The 16205-nt window shown below is 40.5% G+C and overlaps 1 protein-coding gene across 1 annotated transcript; it reads left to right on the top strand.

The window, feature by feature from the left end:
• The first annotated feature begins 647 nt into the window (after positions 1-647).
• nfil3-5 (nuclear factor, interleukin 3 regulated, member 5) lies at positions 648-12610 on the top strand. Its single transcript, XM_032562393.1, has 2 exons — positions 648-1113; positions 7297-12610. The coding sequence occupies exon 2, from the start codon at positions 7892-7894 to the stop codon at positions 9695-9697; it is 1806 nt and encodes a 601-aa protein (XP_032418284.1). The 5' UTR covers positions 648-1113; positions 7297-7891; the 3' UTR covers positions 9698-12610.
• Positions 12611-16205: the final 3595 nt, after the last annotated feature.

Below are 16205 nucleotides of genomic sequence, written 5' to 3'. Positions count from 1 at the left end.
GAGCTAATAGATGTCATTTTGACAATCTAAGCAAACTTAAAAAGGTCAAGTTAAATCAGTTTTTTTATATCAGGCTATAAGAAACAAAAAGGTTGAATATTTTCTATACAGTTTTATTTTAAACAATTAGGTTCTCTTATCAGAACTGCACCGGTATCTATAAAAATAGCCAAAAAGAAAATCATGACAGACTAGTCTAGAGCTATGAGAAAAATAAGATATTTCATATTTAAATCCTAGTTTGCTTTTAAATGTTGTTTAATTTCCACCACAGTTTTCTGTATTTTACATTAGTTCCCAAAAACTCATTAATTTGGGTTTATTGTATTAAGCAAAACCAGTTCCAGCAGGAAGAGGAAGACTGTCCACACCACAAAAACAAATGAATAACAGACTATATATTTTAACTATCTTAGGTCTACAAATGACTTATGGGGTAGATGTTTATAAACAACAAGTGTTGCTAAAGGATTAGTAAAAAGTTCCTCACAGGTTTCAAAAGAGCTAATTTTGTCTTACGAGGAAAAATCCTGTAATGAGCATGGCTTAAAAAACTACAGCATAACAACCCAGGTGTTGTTACGCATTCACACCCTTTTTTTTTTTTTTTTTAAATAAAATGAACCACTCCCGCAAGTGGAGGAGCCGAAAAGAGATGGGGCGCAGAGGGGAACAAAAAGAAAGGGGCCAGTAGAGCTCTTGCAGAGAGAGAGACTGGGACCGAAAAAAACGTGACTCGGCAGCCTAAGAGCTGTTATGCAACCGCTGACCTACTAACACATATCTGTAGCAGGGGAGCCGGAGAAACTGGAGCAAAGTGTCCGGCAGCGCACAGCCGACGCACAGATAGCCCGAGCCAAAAAGGACAGGAAGAGCATCCAGCCGAGCCAGTGACTCATCCGATACCGAGCCGAGCGGCGGCACTCGCACAAACTTAGTTTTATTTCACGTCTCCTCTGTCTTTTTTTTTTTTTCCGCTCCTGGAGGTTTCCTCCTCTGAAGGGACAATACGGGAAGGAGGAAGCGGGATCGAGACAGCTTTTGTGTCGGGGAAAGCCTGAAGCTTTTTTTTTTCCTCCTGCTGCTGCTGCTCGTCCTCCGGGACGCTGAAAGGTATGTTTTGACTGAGCGCTGGACCTCTTCGTGGACTCCTGTCTTTACCTGTGTGCGTGTTTTAAACCTTTTACCGCCTCACATAAAGCCGTTTCACCGACGGGAGGAACGGGATGCTCGTGGCCGGGTATTGTTCACATGGCGACTCGCTGCTCCGCCGGTTTGATCCCCGCGTCTGTGCGTGACTTTCGGGCGTTTGCGGCTTCCTTCTTGGGTCACGTAACACACGACTCGTAGGGGAGCCAAGCTGGACACGTTTGTAGAAGTCTCTGTTTTTTTTTTTATTATTTGGCTCCAGGCAGGAGTGCACATATGTGGTCAATGTCAAGGCTAGGTAAAAGCCCTCATGGTGGTGGTGTGTTGCAGTGAACGGGGACAGCTGCTGCTGGGCTCTGTTGTCCGCTTAATTCACTTACTATAATAAGTCCTACACGTGGCATGCTCCCTTTCTTCCGTTTTTTCCGCCTACCAAACAACTACTGAGTTATTAATTTATCCGTTTATGTGTTTTAATGTATGCAAACAGATGCATCGAATCCGATCGGGGCGCAATTCTGTTTAAAATGTGTTACTTTTGTAGCATCTTCAGCCAAAACGCACATTTAATGTAAACATTTCTCTTTCTTAACGATACATAACCTGTTTAAATAGTGCTATGAATTGGTGTACAATAGCATTAGGTAGATATTGATAACCTTAAGTAAAAATACAGTTTTACATACAAATTTACGGGGAAAAAAAGACTTCAATCTGAAATGAAAAAACCCGTCAAATATATAATCATAGCTGAGATAATGAAGCATATTTGTTGTGACATTAATATTTTTTTACTTAACGTGTCATTTTGGTTCAGATACGTGGAATTAAGCAATGACATAGTTAACCATCTCTAAATTTTGTATCAGTTTTATAGCTTAGTAATTAGGTGTAAAATGTCGTAATTTAATAATTTAGGAACAAATAACTATATCTATACCTACTCTTTTGTTAGCATGTTTTAAAAAAAGAAGGTGAAATGTTGACATGTTTGAATGCTTGCCATAAAGTACTTGTGACACTGAATATTAAGCCTTTTTCAAAGGGACACCAGTGTAACAAGCTGATGTTAGACGGTTAGTCAGGCTATCTGCTCTGGTAGCCATGAACATGTCACTTGTAGCTCACTAGATTCAATACAGCATTCCATTACTAGGAATGGTAAGGCTAAGACTGCTTCAGTTTCTTCGTTACAACTGTTTTTTTATTATAAATATTTACAAATATTCGAAAGAAAATGTGTAACAGGCTTCTTTTAGTCAGCTGACTGGCAGTGCGCAAGAACATGAACATGTAGGCGGAGGGGATGTTCTGTCTTACTCTAGCTTTCTTCAAGTTTAATCAATCTAGTATTTTCCAATTCCTTATTATAAAGATTTTATACTGAACAAAATGACGATAAAATTTTTGTTCTTTTGAATCAACAAAAACTGATATGCCAGCAGCGGCTCCATGCCTCTTTTACTAGAAATGTTTTTTTTTTGTTCAGATTTGTGGATCAATTGGTTGTGCTGTTTTGGTTCCTGTTTTAGGTCGTTTTCTAAAGACCACAGTTTCCTTTATGTAAACGCAGAGGATATGACATAACCAGCAGAGCAGTATCAAAACCTCTTGAAAGGTTTTACATTTGATTGTTTTATTCAGGGGTCTGTAATGGTGTAAATAAATAAAAGTGAGTTCAGACAATGTTTGATTTTCAGTAAATGTTTGAAAGAAAGAAATAGTAATATCTAAAAAAATAACATTGATGTCCTTTAACTCCGAATTGCCACATCATTAAAGGTTACACTCAGTTATTTTTGTTCTTCGGTTAGTGAAATGACAAAAAAATGCAAACACATTAAAATAATTTTAAAAATGATAATTATAAAGGGCAATTTTACAGCCATTTCTTTACTTCAAGAGCAAATTATATCGACGCTGTAAAAAGGTCAGGTTTAGATTACATATAAAGCATGTTAACTTTGGTAAAAGTGTTAAGCAAACTAATTTAAATAATGCGTATTTAATGTGGAAGGGTCCATATTTCAAACACATGTTTCAGGTGTTGAATGAGGATTTTGAAACGGAGGTCAGCTGCGTTTGTTGACCTAGAAAAACGGAGTAAATCATCCCTTCAGCAAACTGTTGCAGCTGAGCTGTTATGAGACTTGTTCAACATGCACATTGTGAAGTAGGCACACGTTTTGTACTCAAATATCCAGAATGTTTATAACACTTCCTTAAAGTTTTAGTTTTGTTGTGGGAAATTCTAGGATTCCTGTTGATTCCTATGCACTCTCTGCATATTTTGTTTTTAATTTCCAAAGCAGAAACAGAGTAAATCTTCACAGTGGGAGCTGTGTTTTTAGAAAATGGTGATGTAACACAGCTGCTCAGTGTCTGCTGCTGCTATTTTTAACCTGATTACCTCTTTTCTTCCACCAGAAAACGTATAGGGTGAGCCAAATGCAGCTCTTCCTTCCTCTCTTTATGTTTTGTGCCAGATCTTGGTGTGGGTTTGTTGTAAAGTTAGCAGAAGGGTGCCCAGCCTTGTGATGCAATGCATCGGAAACCCCTGTCTGGCGAGGGCAGGCGCAGCGCTGGTGAGTCCGGCTGCTGCCAGTTGGTCTGGTTTCACAGTGGGTGCGTTGCTCACTCCGTCCCAGCCAACTCTCCAAATGTAGGTCAGACCTGAATCTGGGTGAGGAAGAGAGGCACGAGGTTTGCAGGGCAAGGGGTGGACTACTTTTTTTGTTTTTATTATAATTATTTGACTCAGGCTCTGAAAGGCACAAGATTAGAGATGTAATTCCTGATTTGTCCCAGCTTTCATAACTTAATGTGAAATCTAATTGTACTGGTTAAGAAAATGCTTTTAAAAACTGCACCCTTTTCTCCGCAGTAATTGTTTCCAGTCGTTGTTAATCGGCACATTGTCATATCGAGGTTAGTTTCTGTCAGGGAATTCTCGCCTCCTGGTTTGTTTGACACAAAAGCCTTGGTGCAAACAAAAAAAAAAATGGAGGTTCCTATCTGGGGCCTCTTCCACGTGTGTGGTGTTGGATCTTTTTAAGCATGGAGGAGGGGGAAGAGGACGTTTTTGCGTTTTTAATCACGCTTGCCTCGGAGAGGGTCAGAGGTGAAGCATTCCTCCACCGAGTGGCAAGTGGCTGTGAACGACCCCAGGGGGGAGGGGTTTGTTTTTTCCTCTGTGAAAACACACAGTCAGAAAACATCTTACAGTGAATGAGTCTTTCTAGGCACACAAAGAGCAAATTACACAATGCGCCGTGCCTGAGCTCTTATCTCTTGAGTCTATAGGACTACGCAAAGGTATCGGAGGTCAGCTTGTAAACCTGTGGCATCTGCTGCTTTGTAATATGAATGTGTTACACAAGCTTTGGTCCTCACCAGGAGAAAATTCAGAGCACGTAGGCAATGAGCAACAACGACAGCCCCTCCCTGAGCGGGCCTGTGAGGGAGCATGGGAGTGAATTTGGCTGCAGAGATGGGTGTGTGCCATGACGTCAATGCCGTTGCGCTATCTCTGGTTATAATTTCCCCATCTGCCATGGATTTCTGCTGTAATGTGTTCGGGAAAGGTATAACGTGCTCTCTCGCCGGTGCTCAGGAGTTAATGTTGCATAAAGAAAGGAAAAAAAAAAAAATCCCCCCTTATGTCGATGTAGGTGACGTGTTTGAGTGCACCTTGTTTCATCGTGCTGCAGCAGAGTCTGTAAAATTCCTCTCATGTCCACTAACTGAATTCCTTCTGTCACCAGATCTCCCCCTCTCGCTCTCTCTGTCTCCCTATTCTCCCCCCTCCCCCTTACCTCTTTCACTATTTTTAGCGTACGCTCTAATACTCTCCTGCTTCTCCCCTCCCTTGCAGTCCCACTGACCTATTTAGTGGCGCACCGTCAAAGACAGGAGGAGTGTTTACTGCTTTGCGCCGTTTCTAGGTCAGTGGGACAGCGCAGAGACGTGTGCGTGCGTGCTTTCTTCCCGCCCGCCTTTGTTTTCGCGCTACCTCTCTCCTCGCTCTTAATGAAAATTATCCAAGATCGGGGAGGGCGGAGGCTTTCAGCCTACATTTTTCCACATCGTTTTGTGTGATTCAGTTCAGATCTCTTTGTGCTGCATGACAAAGTTAGACAGGACGCGAGATTCAAAAAGGCAAATAAACAGCTTTGTATCCAGAGCAGGTTTTAAGTTGTCTGTGGTCATGATATCGTTTCTTTTTTAATAAGCGAGGGGTTATGTAACAGGGTCACTGACTCTGGAGGGAGCCAAGAAAGATTGGATAACATGTATTACTTGAAAACACTTCTGTGGCACTAGATCTGCAGCTCTAATTAAAGGGGAACAACACATTTAGGTCAATTTTGTTCCACTAACTAGGTTTTACTGAAAGGTTGCGCAGTAGATCAAATTGCAACCTTCATAGCAATAAAACATGATCAACATTGCGAACAGAAAGTACTTCTTAGATTCAGTATTTTGGTAGGATATTATATTTCAAGTGCAATGCATAATTTTGTTGCATGCTAATAATATATTTGGCCTGTGGGACAGACTTCCGCCAGCCTCAATGACCTCACTTTATGTAATAACTGAGGACATTTTAATGAAAGAAAAGAAATAAAACAATATGAGAAACGTGGATAGTTGTAATGACTGCGGTTATGGCCACTTTCATTAATATTATCACAGCAACATGTTTCCCTGATGTTCATGCAGGCCTAGCGGAGGACTGCGATTTTGACCCTTATGTCCTCACTGTTTGGATAACAGGAGTGGTTATTTGTTCAGCTCTGCAAATAGATACTGCAAAGATTTGGAGGTGCCTTCTGCTTCAACAAAATTAAAACACTTTTCTGTACCTAAACCTTACATTTGCACAAGAGCTCACTTAATTCTTACCCATTTCTGAATTAATGTATTAAAAAAATACACAAGGCAATTATTTATTGGTGTTTTTGCTGTTAAACAAATGCTACATTAAAAAGTAAATTTTTAGCTTTAGATTGGACCGCTTTGTGGAAAAGTTGGCTAATTCCAACCACTGGACAATTGTTTGGTGAATCGCTGCAATTATCCTAAGTTCTTGTGGAAACAAAACAATGATAGCACTGTTTTTATTTCTAATCTATGATTCTTTGAGTAGCTTTAAAGAGGTCACTTGTTACACTATGATGTTCCTCTTTCTGTTTGTGTCTATCAAGCTGAACTTAGGCTTCACTAAAAATTTAAATCTCATTCTTAAAAACACATTTTAAGAGACTATTTTGACACAAGTGTTTGTACTCGAAATGTCTAATTTAAGCTCCGTTTCAATTCCAGTGTGGTCAATAAAAAGCAAAGCCAAACTCATTAGAATTGGAGGCACAGTGACCTAGATTACGTTCACTCTGTGTCATAAAAGGATGTTTTCATGCTTGTGAGGCACTGCAGGGCTCAGTGCTGTGATGTGTAATTAATGTCTGCATACGAACTGTGCAACGTTGTGCAGCGAGAAAACCGGAGGAACCAGAGCATATCTAGCTGTTACATAACACAGAGCGGCCCGTCAACATCCGTTTGTGGTGCATTGTTTTTAATTTTATGGTGCAACGCATGATGGGTGGGAAAGACTTCCTGTTTAGCTGCAAAGTTGAGATGACACGCGGAAGCTCAGTATGCAGTGTTGTGTAAATTTAGAAACTGCGATGGCTATCAGAGAAACTGAGATGTTGTTGTTGTGCTAGAACCTCCCACGGGCCAAAAAGCAGAAATTACAGCATCAACAGTTTCTTTCTTCTTGCACCATAGTAAACCATCAGCACTGCACAAATCCAGTCACTCCTCCCTCAGCTCTTTAATAGTTTGCCTCTGCAGAGCTTGCACTAGGTCAGCCAATTTCACTCCTCATCATGTAACAGACTTCTGCATATGCAGCACCGTCTGCACATGTGTAACTATAGCCTTTTCTTTATCTTTTAAGGCATTAACAAAAATAAGCTGTTTTCTGTACCTAATGAAGCACAACAAGCAGCTTTCTGCTGCTGTTAAAACATATAATCGTAATGTTTTTTTTAAATAAATGTCATATCAGACTGTTTCTGCACCTCATTTAACTTTTTCTCTCTTTTGTTCCTTCCCTTCTTCTCTTTCCTGCTGCCTCAGTAACCCACCTAGAGGTCGACATCTCTGAAGCAGAGTTCTGAAAGAGCCCTGGAGAAGACGTACTGACCTACATCCTGCATAAGACACAGCGAGAACCAGAGCAGCGACCTGAAAAGCTCCTGAAGACTGACAAAGAGGCAGATAAACTCAAAGTCACCTGCAACACTTTGGGGAGCTGTGAACTATTTGAAGAATCTCTTTAAATATCTCTACAATCAAGCACCAACTTTGTTTCCTGTTTTTCGACGCTCATTTTTCAGAACACTACTTCAATGTCTGAAGTTTTCGTCGAGTTCCACCTCTTTTTAATCTTTTTGGCTAATTTAGATACTTGAACAATTTGACCTTGGAAGATAAGTAAGAGCAAATCAATGAGGCAGTCCTTTCATCAAGCACAAATACCTCATCCAGAAGTTTTTACTGATCCAGCGACATAGGCCAAACGTTAAACCAACAAAGTAAAAGGCTTGTATAACTGTTCCATCTTTTTCACCCCCCCCTTTGCCCTTCAATAGGGTCATACTGTGGCCCCCAGTTGGAAAAAAAATTGGAAAGTCTCAGTCTAAACTTCCCATCCAACACCAACAAAAGCACCATGGAAGTTGAAGCATTTTCTCCCTACGATGGGAGCCTCCCTTCCCCTGGTCCTGATGGTTCAACACGGATCAGCCGCCAGCCCAAAGGCTCTAAATCAACCGTGACCTCACGTCGCAAGAGAGAGTTCATTTCTGATGAGAAGAAAGATGCCTCATATTGGGAAAAACGGAGGAAGAACAATGAGGCGGCCAAGCGTTCGAGGGAGAAGCGTCGCATCAATGATATGGTGCTGGAGAATCGCGTCATGGCACTAAACGAAGAGAACGTCCGTCTGAAGACGGAACTCCTTCAGCTCAAACTGCGCTTTGGTCTCATTAGTGCATCTTCCTACATGGAGAAAAGTCAGCAGATCTCCAACAGTGCTGCAGATGGAAACCCAGGTAGCAATGAGAGTAGCACCAATGGCACCCCTAACAGCAACGCCTACCACTCGAGCAGCGGCTACTCCAGTGCGTCCCAAGTGATGCTGAATTCTGACTCATCTGAAGCTGAACAGTCCAGCCGAAGTGAACGCCACACCATGCTCCACAAGTACTCCCCTCTGGGCTCTGTGTCTGATATGTCTGATGGTTCTTCCAGAGATAGCCCTGAACCCATTGGCTACAACATCAAGAAGGAGCCCTTGGGAATGGAGATGGGTGGACTGGAAAGCAACAGGATTCCCAATGGAGTTGTCAATGGGATACCAAATGGCGCTTACTGTGGCAACACCACTCTGGTTTCCCCTCACCAGCAAAACACCACATTAGCTGAAACTGCCAGAGACTACCAGTATCATCAGCATGAGCACCAACAGTGCCACATGGAAACCACTGGTCCTGCTCCTCAGGCCACCTCTACGCAGAGGAGTGTCATCTTGTACCGTTCCAGCAGTGGCTGTTACCCCATGGAGAACCAGAAGCTGGAGAACCAGCAGACCCAGCAGAATAGACCACCACAGCACATCATGCACAGTTTGCCCTCAGAGTTCTCTGACTGCTCAGTAACCATCTCTGAGGTTGCAGAGAAGCTAGAGAGGACAAAGACCATGGACTCACCTCAGTATGAATACACCAATGATCATGCCGATTCCTCTGAGGAGCTCCAGCAACGGTTCAGTCACAGTACCCACCTGCCAGATGACGACCACCCGTGCTACAGCTACCAGGCTCAGGAGAACCGTCTTCAGCGCACCGAGAGTCCCCAGAACTCCTTTGCCCCTGAGCTTATCAGCAGTGAGGAGAGCAAGTCCTTCATACAGCACAATGGCTACCTCGGCACACTGGATGAAGAGCCCCCTGTTCTCACCTACGAAGGAGGGCCCCGACCCGATGCCTTCTATCAGGAGAACTCCTCTGCTAAAGACACCTCCTCAAGCGACGGAGACCCTCGTAGCTCTGATAAAGAGGGCTCCACCGATGACGAATCCCCCTCATCGTCATCCTCAGACATCAGCAGCTATCACCAGAAGGCAGCGGGAGCTGGCGGTTTTCACAGTGAATACCACGCAGAGGTCCAAGTCACTGCCCTGCCCCACAAGCTCCGCCTCAAGTACAGAGCTCTGTCCAACGGGGCAGCTGGAGCTCAGGTGGAGGGACTGATCTCCAACTCTATGTCCCCTTCTCCCACTCTGCCCCAGCACCCCTACTTAGCGCTGCCCAGCAACCATTCCAATGGACAGGCCAATGGAGAGGGCAAAGAGACTGAGACTGACTATATGGAAGAAGTCAAGGCTGAGGTGAATGACAGGGCAGGGGCTAAAAAGGAAGGAGGGAAGAAGGGATCTGTCAGTGGAAGAAGTGGACGGAATAAGAGGCGAGATTAAGAACAAACATAAGCAGCTTGTGTATTTTCCTGTCAACTCTGTCATTCGATGAAACTAGACAGCTACAACTCACACTGGCACTTTGCAGGACAGGCAGTGATCTATGTGAGGTGTATTTAGCACTGCGTGGAAACGTCAGTATCAGGATATGCGAAATCCCAGATCCGTGCTTTGGAGGAAGACGGACATCCTTCCCTCAGAGCATGGTGTGTTTCCAACTATGAAGGAAAATTTCTCACAACCAGATAGTGAAGTTTTCTTTCATATTTCACCAATAGATTCACTGTGTCACCTGTAACTCTTTCCTTTACTCTCTCTCCTACCTCCCTATGATCCCTCAAAATTAAAATAGCAGATTAAGGAGGGATGGATGAAACTCCAGATTTGGAGTTTCTCTTGAGGAAAATTCAATTATTCATTTTTATTAATTGCCTTATTGGCTGGTCAGTCTGTATTGTGGCATTATGGGAGCATTCCTTTTACCAAAGATATGCATATTTCCTTTATCGTCTCCCTCTTTTGTCAGTTCTTCCCCCCCATTTACCTATTTTTATCACCATTAGCCTGGTCAATTGAACTGGATTCAAACAACCATCAGCACACAAGTCCCCTTCACTCCCAAAGGCACTTAGATTGTATATTACTGTGAAATAAATTTGCAGATATCAAATATATATTTTAAGAAAAAAATGTGGCAAAAACAAAAAAAAAAAAACTAGTAAAGAAACGGGATGTGGTAAAAGACTTACAAGTTATGCGTGTTGTTTTGAAACTTCTTGTACAGTCCTGTTTTTTTTTATTCTAATAAATGCCTCAAAAATTTTTCTTTTACTAAAACTGTGAGCTACTACTCGTAAAAAAAGAAGACAGGTACATTTGTTCTCAGACTGTGTTCAGATTGTCCACTCGTTCACTATAAACAAAACAGCCATTTCTGCTGTGGGTTGGAAACTCGGAATGTAATCTTTCATGATATTATGTGGTTCTCTAGAAGTTTGTGTCATGTGATACATTGATAAGGTCAGTTGAAATAGACTGTAGGTGTAGGGACAGAATTGACCTTGCATGGTAATGTTAGCATTAGCATGCTAACCATTTTTATGTGTTGGCATGCTAATGTTAGCTTTGGCATGCTAATGTTAGTACTAGTGTTGGCACTTGTGTGCTTACATTTATACATTGTGCAGTTAGCATTGTAATGTTAGTAGTAATGGCTCAGTAATCTGAGGATGGTGTTAGTATCCCAATGTTAGCTGTTGATGTTTGATTTAGCATTTGTTAATACTAGTTTCATTAACTAAGAATTGCTATTCACAGACTGAAAATGTCTAATTCCAGCAATTCCCAGTCAGCCTGACCTGGAGCATTTCCGAAAGTTTAAGTTCCAACAGATGATAAAGATGTCAAAAATAAATTGTAAATACCTGTAAGAACATAAATAATGAGCCCAATTTCGATCATGCTCATATGTTTATTTGCACACAAACTACAATTTTAATAACTTGTTTTGTATGAGATATTTAATAGCTTTCCATGGGTCTTATTTACATTTCTTTATATTGAAGTTACACTCTTAATGCTGCTTAAGTGGATACAGTAAAGAAAAGTAAAAAAGCAGTTTTGTGTCACAACATTTATGTTTGTATTGTAAATGTACATGATGTTAATTATGTTTTCAGCCTCAGCATTATCTCATGCTGTCCATCGTCTCATATTTAGGGATACTTCTGCAGGTATCAATGAGTTTTCTACTGGAAACAAAAGCACCTGCAAATCCCATTTAATAGTTCAGTTGGATTTGAACTGCTGATGCCAATTAATGGTTTTCTTGAGGTCTGACAAGCCATTTCTATTTTTTTAAGAAATATTAAACGTAAAAATGTTTTGTGTAGGCTGATTAAATTTAACAACTTCTATTTGTAGATGATCTCAAGTCTATGCATCAAAGCACATGTTCTTAACGTCCACCTGATTTTGACCAAACTCAAAATTAAAGTGCGTCAAAGAACATGTTGTTAGTTGACGTGTTTACAGACTAAAAAAGCGGGAGTTTTGAGGTTTGATGCATTTAATAACCCTACACAACATGTATCAGAGTCAATTAGAAGAAAACTGTTAATTTGGATCACTAGTTAGTTAGTTCACCAGTACTTAGGTCTTTAATGAGTGAACGAGTGGACATTTCGAACACAGGTTTCGAGTGGGATCCATGCTCAAACCACCTGCGCTCCTTGACCAGTTTTATTTTTTTTCATATCAATTAAGGCAACACATGGCCTTTAGCAGAACCTGACAAGCACAAGCCTTGTTAGCAGTTCATCCAGCAAAATCCATTGAACCCATTAAACAAACCATCTCTCCAGTCACAACCAGCAAAGCTGCTCTCTTTTGGATAAGGTGCCTCTTTATTGTGTTGTTCCTCGTCCCCATGTTGGCCAATGTCTTAGACCCCTTTCAACTCTGCACTGATTTGTTTTAGCTACAGTAGCTGCAGTAGATGATGCGGTATTTAAACTGTTTTACTTCCTGGTGCCTGCCTCTGGCCGCTATGTATAAATGTAAAGTTGTCTTTATCTCTTGTATACTGCTGTCTTTATTATTTTTAATAATATTTTATCAATATTGTTTTTTTCTATTATTGTGTGTATTTTTCAGCCACTTGTTTCATTCAAGCTCTAAGCTCTTCTTGTTGTGCTGTGTATTTACCCATTGCTACCCTTTGCTGCAGTTACCATTTGTATTCTGTGTTACCGTATAATCTTTGTGTTTTGCCTAAAGGCTTCCTGAAAATGGAAAAAAAAAAAAAAACCCAGCTTCTTCAGAAGTAATTATGTATTGATATAATTCACGTTGATATGCAAATGGCTACAAGAAAAAACACTCAATTTTAATTGTGAAAGATTGAAAATGGGGGAAAAAAAAATTAAAGGTTGTTGAACTAAAGAATGTCTCCTTTGGCCTTTTTGAGACTGTCTTAAGATTGTTTTATTAAAAGTGACATACAAGTACAACATTTACATAAACCCAATGATTTACACACATATCTCAAATGTTTTGAATATCATATTTATGTGATTCAGTTTTGAGTAAAAGTAACATATTCTACAAAATAAGTGCACAGTAACATATTGTAAACATTTTGGTAATTATGGACTGCAAATAATAGAAATTAAAATTTTATATAGGACTTATAGAAAAAGATTTTCATACAGGACTATAATGTGGCTTACACAATTACAGGTAACAATGCTAACTTGACTCTTCCTTTTAAGTCATATAAGCTAAACAAGCTAGCTGCTCATAACCTATCTTAGTGGCTCAGTGGTAGAGTAGTAGTTTTGTAATCTGGAGGTCGTTTCCTCGATTTCAGCTTCCTCCTGCCACATGTCGATGTGATCAGAAACTTAAGTTACCTTCCAATCTGTAGATCGGCATATATAAGTGTTTGTGAGTGCGAATGGGTGACTGTGTGTAGTGTAAAACGCTTTGAGTGGTCAGTATGACTAGAAAGATGCTATAAAAAACCTATTTACCTTAGAGCACTGTATGCAACATGGAAAGTTGAGTAGAAGGAAAAAATGTGGTAGAAAAAGGTGCGCTAGGGATAAATAAAACCTTATTTCCAAGGTTTGAAAATAAAAAAACCTTGGAAAACATTTTTACAACTTGAGAGAAATTCGGCGGTTGTGAACTCAGTTTGGAGTAAATGCATCAAAAGGCACCACACACACACACACCCACACACACGCACACACGCCCCCACACAAACATCCAGGATGCATTCCTTCTGTTAAGCTCCTGAACCAGAGACAATGGCAGAAGTGTGTTTCCTGGGCAGCTTCCTCAGTTGCCAAATGTCCTCTTTTCATGTGAAGTAAAATATTCATTATGTTTGACTATCAATACCTCCCAGCCCACCACCGCCGTCACCTGTGTAGTGACAATGAAGGGATTTATTATGAGATCATTTATCATGAGATCATTCAATAAACAGTCCCTCAATTTAAAGCGTGTCTCCGAAGGAAATGAAGCAAATATATTAGATTCACATACACCAAACAGACAAAAACTAACACACATTTAATACACTGCTATGTCTTTACTTCAACAGCTTGGAGAAAACCGAAATTATTTGAAAAAAACAGCTTGAATCTTGTCAAGTTTAGATGTTTCCTGAGAATATTGTGCAGTAAGGCAGAGCAGTGTGTTTCACTCTGATTTGTACCACATCTTACAGGAAATACCAATGCCATGACACAAGCAGGTTTGAGAGATCTTTAGTTTTACTTAAAGTTTTATGCCACTTCTGAGCATTCCTCTCTCTGTGTGTACAACCAGCAAGAAAACATGATTCATTGGAGCTGGCTCCATTCTTTCAGTGCTCCAGCCTTCATTTCAGATGCTTGACTCATTCTGCTCACTAAGTGCTTTCCTAATGCACACTTACCTTTCCATCAGAGCCAGCTTCAGAGCAGCCCCTCTGTGCTGCTCTTTACTTCTCAAACACATCAACAATCCAGAGCCACACATCGACCTGACTATTACATAATCAGACACTGTCATGCTTTGTGGCTGGTGCGTATAGACTCCCTCTTTTTGAGCAGCACTGCAGCTACACGGTAAGCTCTGCTACTCGCCAAAGTGTCAAAGATCCTTGTATGGTTAAAGTGTCTTGGCAGTAAGTTTTTTTGTAATATTTAGGTGATAACAGTTCATCGTAACGGTATCCATATCTCTTGACCGTTTTAGTCATGCTACAACACAGACTTTAGCATGTCTCCTGGAGATTTGATGTGGCAAAAAAAAAAAATCTGAAAAGTGCAGCATGAATTTGTGTTTAACCTCAAACCACTTTTTGCTGCAGCTATGAGTCTTTTGAAGTATGTTGACCAGCTTTGCACAGCTAGAGGAATTTGCCCCATTCTTCCTGACAAAACTGCTTAAGTTCAGTCAGATTTGACGGAAAGCCTGGAGTTTGAACCATTCAAACATGTAAAAATGCATTTCTATAAACGAAGGGACCTAAACTTCAACCCCAGAGGAACTGGTGTCCTGCAGCTTGAAGGTATTCAGCTGTTTCAGCACAGCTGAATCAGATATTTAGGACATTTGCAGGACTATAGTATCTCTGTGCCATGCTGAGGAGGTAATTCAGTGAGTGTGTTGGACCAGGGACACATCGAAAAGTTTTAAATATTTCCTAAACCATTTTGTTGTAGTTCTGTTTGTATATTTAGCGTCATTTAGTTTTTGAGTCATTGACAGCACATAACGCTAATATTGAAAAAGATCTATCATTTACTGCTGTAATTCACTTCTTTTCGGTAATAAGATCGTTTTACTTTTAGATTTAAAACTGGATCTTAAAATGGTTGCATTTTGGATGCCATGAAATTCTCATATTTTGGGGTCTTTGGGAAACCCCAACCAGATTTTTTTTTAAGTATTATCAATCTCAACTAATTAACTGAATAAAACTATTAACTGGGGTTGTCCAGATGATAAATGCTAGTGAAATGACCCTCTGCTGAATCAAAAGCCAGCTTTAAAACTGTTGCTCAATCATTTGTGGGGAAACAAATGTCATAATGTTATAAAAAAAAAAAACTACAAGAAAAATTTAAAAATGGTTTGCAATTCAGTCATCTGAGGACAGCTGATTGTATTGGACTTCACTAAGAAGTATTAAGGGCATTCTCTTTAACTTTTTAGTAAAAAAAAGAAGTAAATAAAATCCTTAAAATTCTTTTTCTTCGTCAAAATCATGCAGGACTCTGTGTTGGTCGATCACATAAAAATCACACTTTGGTTTGTGGTTGTAAAACTGGACAAAAGTTTCAAAAGTTTAAGGGATGTGAACACTTTTACAAGGTGCCATAATATATGTCCCAGTTTTTGTTTCACTACCTGGAAATATTCAAATAATACTAAATACATTTTAGATAACACAGAACACACATCATCTTCAAGAAGAGGTTTAAACCATCAAAGAAAGAAAGAAAATAAAAAGGCAGTTCATAATGTAAAACTCAAACCCTGAGTGAAGCTGTGCCACGAAGCCCAATTATTAGCTTAAATTGTCTTGTGTTGCCAAGAGTTGCACAATAATTCAGTTCAGTGCTTCACAGGGCAAGTTACACAAGAGCAGCCTGAAGGGAAGAAGAGCGTCGGGCTGCGAACCCAGAGCCAGCCGGCCCCCTCCTGCCTGCCTGCCTTTAATGCAACGGCTGCTGCTGGGAACAGCAGGTTGGCATGAGAGGAGCAGGAGTTACATAAGAAGAATGACAGGAAGGAGAGCCTATCGCACACTGCACTGTTGCAATCTGCAACATAAACACAATTTTATTTTTCTTCTGAACTGATGACAGCAGCTCTGGCTGGAAAATGTCAACATGGATAAGACAGGGAGCCCCTCCCAGGAACTTCACACCGTGTTTTCATCCTTCGCAAAGTAAATCAAATGAACGGCTTCTTGTCTTGTTTCTCACTTTCAGACTGACTGAGTGAA

Source organism: Xiphophorus hellerii, chromosome 5 (genome assembly GCF_003331165.1).
Source record: "Xiphophorus hellerii strain 12219 chromosome 5, Xiphophorus_hellerii-4.1, whole genome shotgun sequence".
NCBI classification, from domain to species: Eukaryota; Metazoa; Chordata; class Actinopteri; order Cyprinodontiformes; family Poeciliidae; genus Xiphophorus; species Xiphophorus hellerii.
The sequence above is the reverse complement of the archived record's forward strand: the minus strand, read 5'-3'. Positions and strand labels throughout refer to the sequence as shown.